At 41.4% G+C, this 12,514-nt stretch overlaps 1 protein-coding gene across 1 annotated transcript; it reads right to left on the reverse strand.

Annotated features, from left to right (window-relative positions):
- Positions 1-4,261: 4,261 nt before the first annotated feature.
- LOC111071366 lies at positions 4,262-5,072 on the reverse strand. Its single transcript, XM_022362666.2, has 3 exons — positions 4,970-5,072; positions 4,639-4,890; positions 4,262-4,565 (listed from the first exon to the last, which is right to left on the reverse strand). Exons 1-3 carry the CDS (start codon positions 5,070-5,072, stop codon positions 4,357-4,359), a joined length of 564 nt encoding a protein of 187 aa, XP_022218358.2. The 3' UTR covers positions 4,262-4,356.
- Between the last annotated feature and the right edge of the window lie 7,442 nt (positions 5,073-12,514).

The following is a 12,514-nucleotide window of genomic DNA, read 5'->3' on the forward strand; positions in this document are numbered from 1 at the left end:
AATGGCCAATCTTTAGTGGAATTATTGAAAGTACGAAAGAATAATGCCTTTATATATAAACGTAAAAAAGTTAGTATAGTTATATAGTAGTACATGTGTACATACATATACACTTTATATACAATCTTAATTTATGATTCAACTGACTCAACGCAACTTTGAGGTTATAAAGGTGAGACAAACTTGCACCTTCTCGCATTGTCTACCCAACCTTATTTGCTGCCACGGCAACGTAATCCCCAACTCCCTCCTGACAGCACAGTTGAGACTGCGGGCAGTCGATATTGTTGGGTGCTCTTTCCAGGACTTGTGCGACTCAAGCTGTGGCTGACAGAATAAACTTGCCCCAAGGTGCAAGCCCTAGGACGAAAAGGGCTGCACAAGTGCCGGGAATCAATATAAATCCTGTATACGTTCCCAGCTCTGCTTCTGAAAAGTGCATAAGAATCATATCATGGTCAAGGTTTTATTAACCAGCTCAATCTCAATCTCTTGCCATTGTTTCTTCCTCTTCTTGTAGCACCCACTCAAAATGAGCAAGTGAAGAAAGTGCCAGAGCGGAGAGCACTAAGGACACATGCGACAGGACAGCCAATCGGAAAACAGCCCGAGGGCCCACTGAAGCTGAATAAGAAGAGCTTTTCATTCATAACAGTCCCGGCCACGGCAACAGACATAAAACGACGGCAACAATCGCGGCATCCAGCCGCTTGCTGAACTAAAATGGAGCGATTTGGAAATATATATGTACATACTTTTAAAGATTTCTATAGATGCTAAGTCGCCCAATCACAGGAGAAAAAATATTGTGCGACTCAGCTGGGGGCATAAAACTATAGAAACTATTTGGAACTGAGTGTATGCGCTTTCGTAATCGGCTTACCGTTATAGATTCATCTTCGATCCATTTTCATTTTTACTTCCTGTTTTTGTCTTTTTTTCTATTCCCATTCATTTTTGCAAACGGGTTTGTTGATGGCATTGTTTCTCCTTTCCGCTGTTTCTTTTCTAATGCACAAAAAACCCGAGTGAAAGCGACTGGGAGAGCTGGGTACTCTCTCGTGACCCTCTCCCGCAGGCAAAGCGTTTTCAGTGTCTAGGTCGAGGCAGCGCAGCTTTCATCGTTCTACTGAGTGTGTTTCTGCGTGTGTTTGAAGGTCGCCAACTCTTTCGGGGGCTGTTAAACAGTTACGTTTTTGCCCGCTTTTCTCGCTTGTTTGTGGATGATTTGATAATAGTTCGGCTTCATGTTTCTACAGGTAACAGTACTGTTAAGTTCCCAATGCTACCCAAAAACGCAATATTTCTCAGGAGCGAGTGGCCTGTAACGTTTGAGGGATGCAACTTCCCCAACAAAAGACGGCAGCAGGAGGCATGCATTGCAACGTGCCACGCGCACGGACTCACCCACGCCCACACATTCATAATTAAGTGAATTATTATTCAAGGACCAATTCAGTGAAAAGCCCCTACCACCCACAAAGAGAATTGAGAGCTTAGCGCTGCATCGCCCTCACCAGCAAGCACTGCCAGTCCCAGTCCACATCCATTCCCATCCCCCGTTCTGATTCCCGTTCGCAGTAAATCAAATTGCAAATCAAAAGCAGCATTAAACTTTTATGGGTAAGTGAGAGCGAGCTTTTCTTGGCCACGCACAAAAGCTCTCTCTCTGCCTTACTTTTACAGTCCTGGTGTTGGTGCTTCCGTTTCGATTTGAGTTGCTTTCGAATGGTCCGCCTAATTTGACGTTTCCCTGTGGTTATAATAATTTCGAGAAACAGAAAACTAAGTCTTGCAAAAAAAATCACACGAACGGCAAATTCTACTGCAACAGCGTTGCAACAAAAATCGTTTAAGCTCGCAACAAATATTCCACAGCACATGCAAGCAGTAGCGCGGAAAGAAAAACAAAACGAACGAAAAGTTAAATTGTGTAAGTAGCGTTTAATGCAAAGATTTATATACTCGTACTCGTATTCGTATAACTGTGTGAGAGTGCCGTAGCCTGTTCTGGTGCGTGTGTCCTTCGGGCCTTTTGGGCGATTGCTGAACCCAGAAAATATTTAAAACAATTAAAAACCAAAGCGGGAGCGTAATGAAAGCTACAACCCGAGCTTCGGTCGTCGGTGCACGGTCCTCGTCAGTCCTAGGCGGACGTTGCCAAACCTAATTAAATGAGATCGAATTGCACATCCCGGCCATTCTGCTCACCCTTCACCTTTATTCTTTGTTCCCAGCTAATTTCATTGTCTTGTCAATTATCTGGAAATCTAGCTTTGTTATTTTATTGCATACGCTGGCCTGGTTCAAGCATGGATGAATGAGGCAGGTTCCAGGAACTGGCCAAATGGCCATGTAATCTCGCACAACTATTCTGCATTGATGTAGTATACTTTTTGAACAATGGAATATGAATTTAGTGAGAAAAAATCATAATTAATAAGTCAGGTCTTTATTCATACACCAGTACATACATTTTTAAACATCTTTTAAAACGGAAATTCGTGCCTTTATTTAAATATTTAATTAATATACCTCTAATTGACAATAATTTAATCAAATTCGTAGATAGAATTTCAATCTAGTTTAACATGAACGTTTCAAGTTGCACCTTAATGAAACCCATAATATCCATTATCGTTCCCTGTGGTTCAATAGGTTTGCGAATTTCATGTCATGAGCGCCATCATCTGCATCCCATTCCGGTTTGAATGGATAGTTCGGGCTCTGCAAACTTTTTCCACAAGTTGGCTCTCCTCTACACTATCTCTATGAAGGAATGGCTAGCTCAGCCACCCCTCCCCCAATGGCATCCACCCAAGTCCGACCCTAGCCCCAAGCCCTTCGCTCAGGCCCGAATGAACGCAAAATTAATTCCAGCCTCCACTCGCTCATTCCCCACTGGGTTCACGGCTTTTTCTGGCAGAGCCTCGGTTGCTTTTTACTGCCTTTTTCTATCTTTCTCTCTCGTGCTAGCTACCTTTTCTTTTTCCTTATTTTGTTTTTCCTCATTGTTATTGGAATGTCTATGTCGGGTTTTTGTATTTATTGTTGTAGTTGTCGTGGCTTTTGTTATAGTCATTGCTGTTGCTGTTGTTTTTTCCGTTGTTGTTTTTACCTTAGCGTCCTTGCCCTTGGCTTCTGGGCGCTCTCTTTCCCCTTCTTCTGGCTTTTGTTCCCTTCCTGTATTCCGTGCCGTGCCGTGCGCCTGGCTTCCTTCCTGTTCGACATGAACGTGCGTTGTTTCCTTCTCTCAAAAACGTCTGTTCTGGCATTGGCCTGTCCCCAGTCAGTCCCTGTCCGCATCCTGTGCGTATTTGTTTTGGCTTGGGCTCAACTTCTGCCATCATTTTGATTTTGGTTTTTGTTTAATTTCTATAATTTTCCCTTTTCTCTAGCAAGAATTTGAATTTTGTTCGTGTATATGCAATATGGAATATATATTGCAATCAAAAATAATCAAGACCATACAAAGGCCACGTCCGATGGATTTGCAACATGCTTTGGCTGCACATTACCTTATGTATATTCATATCATTCAGTTCCTTCTCTAAATACGCGTGTGTTCAACTGGAACACAACTTTATATGTGGGTATATCGAAGTTCAATAATTTCCAAATGTGAAACAACCAACAAAGATCAACTGAAGACAATATTACTTTCATTATTTCGATGGAGGGTGATCGAGAGAGAGAAAGAGAGAGAGAGAAAGAGAGAGGATGGGAGACTATTAAGAGAATGTATTATTTGTATTAATTTATGCGGACGTGCGGTATCAACTCGAGAAGTAGAACGCGAAGGATATGTGGAACCGAGAAGGGCGAGGAAACCGGAAGCTGACAGTAAATGATGATGAACTTTGACCTTAGCGGTGTGGGTCTACTCACCTCTCTCGCCCTCTGCCTCCCTCTCTATCCATCCGTCTGCATCGTACCATGTTGGTGCATTTTGATGACAATGAAACTGCCAACACGCCTGTCTTCGTATCTGTGTCAGTGCGAGTATGAATGTGTACGATTGAATTAGTTATTCACATTGCATTGACATTCATGTCCTTTGAAGCGTTCCTCGTTCGAGGGAGAGTAACGACAGTAAAGAGAGCGAAAGGAGCAGCAGCCAGCAGAGTGTTTGTGCAACACATAAAAATCAAATCAGATTCTTCAAATCCATAATCACGCACACTTTCCCTTGAGCTATACATATGTTTGCAAAGATACATATACGAACCATCATTGCCAAGCAAATGTTGCGTTGGGGAAGGTATGTTGTGACCTTGAAGCACATTTATGTAGAAATAATATTCAGAAATAATACACATACTGAAACTGACTTTAAAAAATTTGTTGTACATTTGCTCAACATTCGACAATCTCCTGGAACTGCTGAATTATCGGGTCCTGAAGCGTTTGCCTGGACAGCTGGCATTCGTGGCAGGAGCTGCTCTGAGTGTTGGGCACATGCCGATGCTGTAGGGCGGACAGCTGCAGGCTGCTCTGGGCGTTTGCCCTAAGGCGCCTCTTTAGGGCCAAGCTCTTGCAGTAGACGCAGCTGTAGATGATGAATGCTGGGGCGCAAAGCGATGTTCGGGAAAGGGTAAGGAATGTTAGGAAAGAGATTCTGCTATGCTGAACACTCACCCACGCCTACAAGGACAATGTGAAGCAGCAAGGCCATGAAAGCAACCCGAACAATTTGCTGATGATGCACCAGCTGCTCCAGCGGGACGCTGGAACCCGTACTTCTGCTACTGTTGCTGTTGTTGCATGGATGGCAATTGACAATGAAGTTGTGTAACTGAAAATGCAAATCCGGGATGGGTTCGGGGGAATCGGTGCCATTGACAGAGTCCTCCACTTGCAGCAGCTGCGTATCATTTAGCCAGTCAAAGTCTTTTAAGGAATTTATATAAAAGTAAAACTAGCAAAAAAAATTCATCCGCATTTCTCTCGGGACTCCTAGAAAATTCACCAGTGAAGTTGTCACTTGCGTTGCCTAGGCACAGTCGGGCACACCGGATGAAGGGCACCAGAAGCAGCACCCACTTGGCAGTCTTCTTAGCCTCCTTGGCCATTCTGCTGTTCAACCGCTACTAAACGACCTGGAGACTCGCTTATCCGTTCCAGGATTGGAATGGCCTACCAGCCTGTTATATCCAAAACAGCTGTTAATGGGCTGCGATAAGCCCTTTAAACAAATTAGTCCAAATTATTTTGGGATGCACAAAACAAAGCGCCAGCTTACTCCAACTTTTCTCATAACAAGTTTCGGTAATTGCGTTTTTGAACGCTCTCTGTTGAAGTTGCAACATCAATGAAAAAGTCAAATTATTTGCAGTTTGGTTTGTAGGTTCAAACTAAATCATTTTCTACAAGTATTTGTATCAATCCCAAAAATAGTTTCCTATTTATTGAGCAAATCATTAAGGTCTGATACTTATCGACAATCTCATTGTTGGGTGCTCCTGGCACCCGCCATTTTATCAGCCCCACTATGTGGAAGCCCTGTTAGGCTTGACAGCGACAAGAAGACACAGACAGTTTACGGCATTGGGAGTGTGCAGAAAGGAGAGTTCCAGTTCCAGGACACACAATAATCTGTTTGGGAGGGGAATAAAAATCGAGCACATCCACAGTCACAGATGACTGGAAGTAACATCAGGGATGATCCAATTTCAAAAGGGGGAGATTGGAAATCGCAGCTTACCCAAAGATCCGAGCTTAGCCGAGCCGAGCAGAGCCAACTGAAACACACCTGGAAGAATCAGATGGACGGTACTCCATCAGTACAGCCCGTACTGACTCCCACATAATGTGGCGTTGGTCATGCTTCAATGCAATCTCCGATAATTGCAATTAAGAGTGAAGAAAGTTAAAAAATCCATTGAATGCCCAGAAGCGAAGACATTGTGGTAATGACATGGAATGTTGCCCCTTCTTCAAAATCTAACATTCTTTAAATGTTCAAAAGTTAGGAGTAATAGGGTAATAGAGTTGCAGCAAACGCTAATTCCAGTTGTCTGAAAGCATTAACTCTGCCTTTCGGCCCCTAGTGCATTTGTCATAAACCAAATAAGAAGTCTCCCACAGGTGCTGAGAAATTACATTTAAATTGCAAATTTTAAGTGAAAACGTATACAGCAACATACTAGTAGGTGGAAAAATGCACACAGGCATGCGCATGCATGAGTGTGAAAAACACACTCAGGTACAGACAGCTGTCGACAATGTATGCAAAGAGAACCGAAAAGGTGGAAAACTTAAGGAAAAACAGAGCACCAAGAAATAAAGCTTTCAAACATTATTTCATTTTGTTGCTATCAACACCCTTCCTTTCTCGTCGCCCTTACCATAAGTATTTTCTTGTTTTCCTCCACATTTTCCACATTCAAAAATTCAGAATAAATAACATTTGTGCAAGTTGGGTGGGGAGGTTATATATAAATTATAAAATATATATGTACAATACATACATACTTGGTGTCCTCAAGGTTCAGGTTCAGCGAAAGGAAACACTTTATCTTATTACGAGCTGCAGAAAGCTCGTTAATTGGAAATCTGTGTAAATGTTAATTTTGAAAATATCCCAGTCGAAGCTCCACCGCAATCGCGAGCACTAAATTACTATTTGTGCAGATAAAGATACTCGTAAAGAGAGCTAATATTTTCGATATTTGCAACCCTGCTATACATTTGATGAATATGCATATTGATTGGCGAGATGTACGGCATAATTTCTCTCATATTTTGAACAAATTAATCAAATAATTGATTGAAAATATTACAGTCGCAAAAAAAATCACTTGAAATTCCACATAACGCGCTTTTTCATTGTGATTTAGCGCTGAATGTGCTATTACCTAGAAAGTGACAACGAAGGACGATAGACGATGGAGAAGAATATGAATTTGTAATGAGGTGACGACGGGTACGCCAAGGTGTGAGCTAGGTCTCCCGGTTGGAGGGAGTAGATGAGGTGCGATGAGAAGGGAGAAGAGCTGAACGACAGATTCCTTGCATTACAACTAGATCGGATATATGTACATATATGTATGTATATGTGCATATGCATCCGGCTGCTACTGGCCAAATAAAAAATCGATATCGTTAGTTGACACCAGGTATGGCGCATCCAGAGCAGCATTCCTGAAACGACTATTGGAGACTTGGTTGTCAAATAATATGGAAATTCAACAGCCCTTTCAAAAGATTTACCCGAGCAAATAGCATCCTCTGATTGCTCAATTGTCGTTTTGCTGCTGAATGCAGATGCAGATGCAACAGCAAATGGGAATATGCTTACAAAGAAAAAAAGATGAACAGTTTGCTCTACGTGCCCAGGCCTGAATGAATACAAATGCTGGCCAACCACTGCACCACAGAAAAATCCCAAACCCTCTCCCACATAGGGTCGTGGCATGTCAACCCACTCTCCTTGTTTGTTGTTGGTGGGCAACCTTCGTGTAGATCAGGTTCAAGTGCTCTGAGCTTGCTTGCCCCTTGATAATTGCCGAGACTTGTGCAACAAAAGCTGTGACGATGATGACAATGAAGGTCTTTAGTGTCTCGCCTTGGGTGCCCAGTCGAAAAAAATTAACTTTCGCATAAAAATGTCAAAAAGTAAAAAGGCGGTAAATGCTGCCAGCAAGTAGCTGCTCATATCAAATGCTCGCCACAGCCCCAGCCTCAGCCCAGCCTGGGTTGCACATTGCCAAGGTCATTAGATGCACCTCCTCCTTCCACCAACAGCCTCTCTACCTACCTCCCGGGGGCTCTCATTAAGTGTAAATAAGCGAGCAATGGCGGAAGCTCGAAAACATTTTCACACTCGAATTGACCAAACACTAACAAGCGAGGGCGAGGCTACGTGAAACGGGGAAGGCTTACTCTTCCCCGCACATTCTAAGAGTATTAGTTGTGCGACTCTTGTACAGACGTAACCGAACCGTTGCATTTTTTCTTCAAATAGTGTGCACTGTGCACATAAACTAATGAGCTCCAAATTATTATATCTGAAATATTTTACCAGCTCACCCACTTTATTAGTTGTGATTCTCTTATCCGTCCCATTTTACATCAATTATATTATGTGTTATTTTCTATTTTCTACAAGCGGTAACAGCCCAGCCGTGTGAGTTAAGTATCCGGCAGATACCTAAAATATGTATTCCAACATTCTACTGACAATGCGACCCTCTAAGTAATAGATAGAACATTTTAGCACTGCTTCGTACGGCCTGTTTTGGAACTTCCCTTCTTTGGCAAATTGCTCATTGACAGAAAATAGTAGCACACCGATTTGGACATTCATTATAATATTTTCTGTTTACCCAAAGATTTGTACAAAACATATTTCGAAATATTCTCAAAATATCTTATAGTAAAATCAAATCCAAAACTTAAGTGAAGCTAACTTCTCCGCCTAACTTAAGCAATTTAAGTTCACATTTTTTTCATTTCTTTTTTTTTTAAGTATCTACATAATCGTAAGTCTTTCCTTACTTCGATCTTCGTCCTAGTTGCCATCGCCGTTGACCCATTGCTCTTGCAAGCTTTTGGACAAAACTTTTCTCACACTTCACTTTTCACGTTAATGGGTAACCTTGTCTCTTCCGCTTGCCACCTTTCATGGTCAATTCCAGTGGCGAATCGTTTGGAAAATGTTTCAACTGTATACGGGCAAAATTCACACAATGCTAAAATGCTGTTTCTGAGTTGTAACTTTATCGCATTTCTCGATTTGCCCCCGGCCAATACAGGAATCATTAGAAACTATTTGCTAAACCAACTCCACAAGCATCGGCAACAACGACTACAGAAACAAAAGCAGCACAGAATTACGGATTTGGCTATAACCATAATGAAATTCTTGCTTTGCTTTAGCGTATTTGTATAATTTCATCATTTTGTTCCGTCGCAGATGTACCTTGAACCGGTAGGGCTAAGGGATATATTACTTTTGTGGTGGAAATGGATGATGTGTGTAACACCCAGAAAGAAAATTGTCCGAACCCATAGAGTATAAATATTCATGATCAGCATCATTAGACGAGTCCATATAGAAATATAGAAATATATGCTATAAGTGCATTTAAAAACGAGAAGGAACGTGCGAGTTGCTTCTGGGGAAGCGACTCTACTTATACCCGTACTCATTCAGTATATATATTTTTGAGCTTATGATTTTTTAGAATTTTAGAATTAAAAAAAAATTTTACATTTTACATTTTTTTGCTACATCTCTTATCTACATCTACATCTACAATGTATATTTTACATCTAACATGTAGATTATAGATGTACCATTCATATTCTACATCTCCTCCGCTAGGGGTTGCTCGCGCACTGAACGCGGCAGAGTGTGCGAGCGAGATGGAAAATGAATTGTGTTGTCGTTGGATGGTGGGGGCAGGGGAAGCAAGTGAAAATTAATTTCGCCATTCTGGCTATAATTATGATCCGATTTGATTCAGATTCAGAAGTCTGGTAGATATGGGCATTCTCTACGATACTATGTTTTTAGTTTTATCGTATCTTTAAAAATGTGCCTGCCACAGATTTTCGTTCTTTGTGGGGCGGAAGGGGGCGGGGCGAAATTTCGAAATACACTTGTAGCAGTGGGATATCACATGAGTCTGGAAACCAAATTAACTCTTATAGTCTCTGAGATCTAGGCGCTCAACAAGACAGACAGACGGACAGACAGACATGGCTATGTCGACTCGGCTATTGATGCTGATCAAAAATATATATACTTTATGGGGTCGGAAACGTTTCCTTCTCTGCGTTACACACATCCACTTTTACCACAAATCTAATATACCCCTTAACTCTTTTTTGAGTACGGGTATAATTACGTCCGGCCCCCACATGGGCATCAACAATTCTAGAGGTACGAGAAAACCGAAGGCAAACCGAAAAGAAATCGTAGAGAATAACCCTAAATATCAGAGTCCGTAATCTGGATCAGATCCGATCATTATTATAGCCAGAATGAATTTGTATTCATAATTTGCAGTTGCTACGCTACCTCTCTCTCTCCCGTTCACACACTCTGCATTGTGCAGTGTCCGTCCTCTGGGGGAGATGAGCTAGAACGGCGTGTTATTTTGCGAAGAGAGAGAGAGAGAGAGACATATGTTGCCGAAAACAAAGCAATATCAAAATAAATGGAAACAGATCAAATATTCTAAACTCTGACTGACTGCGTACTAAGTTTGAGGTAACAACGTTCTGCTGTGTGTACTGCCAAAGACAATATAAGTATAAGATGCGTAACGCCATACGAAATTTCTGCACACGAATTTTTGAGGCTGGCTCTAGAGCTGGCTCCAGGCTCTCTTGAAATTTTTTAGAGAGAGAGAGCGCTCTAGAGCCAGCCGCTCTTTTGTATGCATACAGCATACGAAGGCACACGAAGTTGGTTCTTTGCCGATGCGACAGCCGAGCCGAGTCGTCGCGACGACTGTATGTGTGCACATGCATACGTTTTTTACAGCGCTGTCGAAATATACCCTTCACTTTATAAGTGTAAGACGCTTACCACCCCAATATTAAAAAACTGTTATATTGTATATGTATATCCCTCCAACGATAATTTATTTTAAGATGGTATATTCGATAATGATGATCGGATATACATATATAAAAATACATAATATATTTAATACATGAAATTCCATGAATCACATTGGAATAATTGCCATTAGGGTATTCAGGTATTCAACGCCGGTATATAATTTCGTTTCTCAACTCATAAAAAGGTTTCCGTCTCGAAAATCATCCGCTTAGCACAAGTACGCACACATACGCACTTGCTGTTCTGTGTGTACTTACACATGCAAGCGGATTCTATTTTTAGATTCGTACGCTCTCAAATTTGTGCGAGCGAGATGGCGCGAATTTCGTCGCTGGCCGAAAAATTGTCTTGCATATGGCAATTGAAATGTATGAGCGTTACGCATCTTATACTTATATTGTCTTTGGTGTACTGCTGTACCACAAATAAGTGGAATAGAGGAAATAAGAATGGGAAATCTGAGGAACGATTGCAGGATTAGCAATGGGAATTCTAATTGGGCCGAATAAAGCGAAAGCGGAAGAGGGAGAGAACCAACCAGCTAGTTCTATAAGTTTTCATTGACCATAATTCCACTAGCCTATCTGGAAAATTGTGAGAGGTCATCATCGTCACCATCATTAGCGCCATTAACTAGCTAGCTAGGTTAAAGACACATTTGACGGCCTAATTACGAAGCTGTCAACAAATTGGCTTGGAAAAACAACAACAGTAGCAACAGCTGCAGCCAAGAAAATGGCACATAAAAAGAAACACACAAAAAACGTGACCGAGCAAGCCACTAAGACGAGAGTAATAACCCGAATCACTGGAATGGGATGGTGGATGTGAATGAGCAGGAAGCATCACACCGTGCAATCCGACATCTCATCCTCGTTTCGAAAATATATGCTGTTGTGTTGTGCACACTATACATACATACATACTTACATAGCGTTTACGCAAAATGTGACACTTAGTGTTTATATATGTATATTTGTATGTACGAGTTCGTGAATGTACATATACTTGCATATGTGTGTCAGTAAATGTCTGGGGGTGACCAACATCAAGTGCCATTGGCGACGCGTCATTTTCTTAAGCACTCATTTATCTCGGCGGCATCGGATGCTGGGCAAAAATGTGTCTGGTGTCTAGTGTCTAGGACGTGACCCCGATTTGAATTACCGTTAAGAAAACTAAAAAATTTATACAGACATAAATACATGTGTATGAAGGTGGATTCATTGGAGGAGAACAAGCTGTCACTGATCTATCTATGCTTTAACTTTGAGTGTCCTAATTTTAAAACGCCGCATACCGCCCCCACAAATCGCGAAGGTCTGTCGCATACAAGAAAAACCAAACCGTAACCTTGCCAGAGATTTGCAGTGTGCTTTGTCCATGTCCAAAATCCCCCATTAACCGACCAATCCATCTGATCTTTCCCTTTTCGCCAAAAGCTTATCCGAAGAGAGAGAAAAAAAGTGAGAGAGAGACAGGGATAGATCGATAGATCGCGATGACCACCATGAGGTGTTTCATGAGAACCAATTTAAAGTATTGAATTGAAAATTCAGTTTTGAAATAAATTAACTGCAAATTTGAAGTAATAAACTAATACGCGAAAGTAGAGTATTTAAAGCAGTTTATTTAATAAGCTTTTAGTGTATATGGATAATATTCGTATTACATTTTATGTATTCTGTCAGTAATACAAGTTTTCCTCACATACCTTTACTGTATTTTCTACTATCTCAGCTCTACTGCTAAAATTATCAAGAGAAGCTGCCCGTCGAAGCTCGGTGCATAGGCAAGGAGAGATGCATCTGTTTACCTAAAAGTTATAATTCATGAAGCAAATCACATAAATCACAGGAAACGGCTAGCAACGGCAGGGGAGAAAGAGACAAAATTGACTACGGACTATAAAGTCAAAAAAAATCCCATCAGCAACAG

This window comes from Drosophila obscura, unplaced genomic scaffold (genome assembly GCF_018151105.1).
Source record: "Drosophila obscura isolate BZ-5 IFL unplaced genomic scaffold, ASM1815110v1 contig_25, whole genome shotgun sequence".
NCBI lineage: Eukaryota > Metazoa > Arthropoda > Insecta > Diptera > Drosophilidae > Drosophila > Drosophila obscura.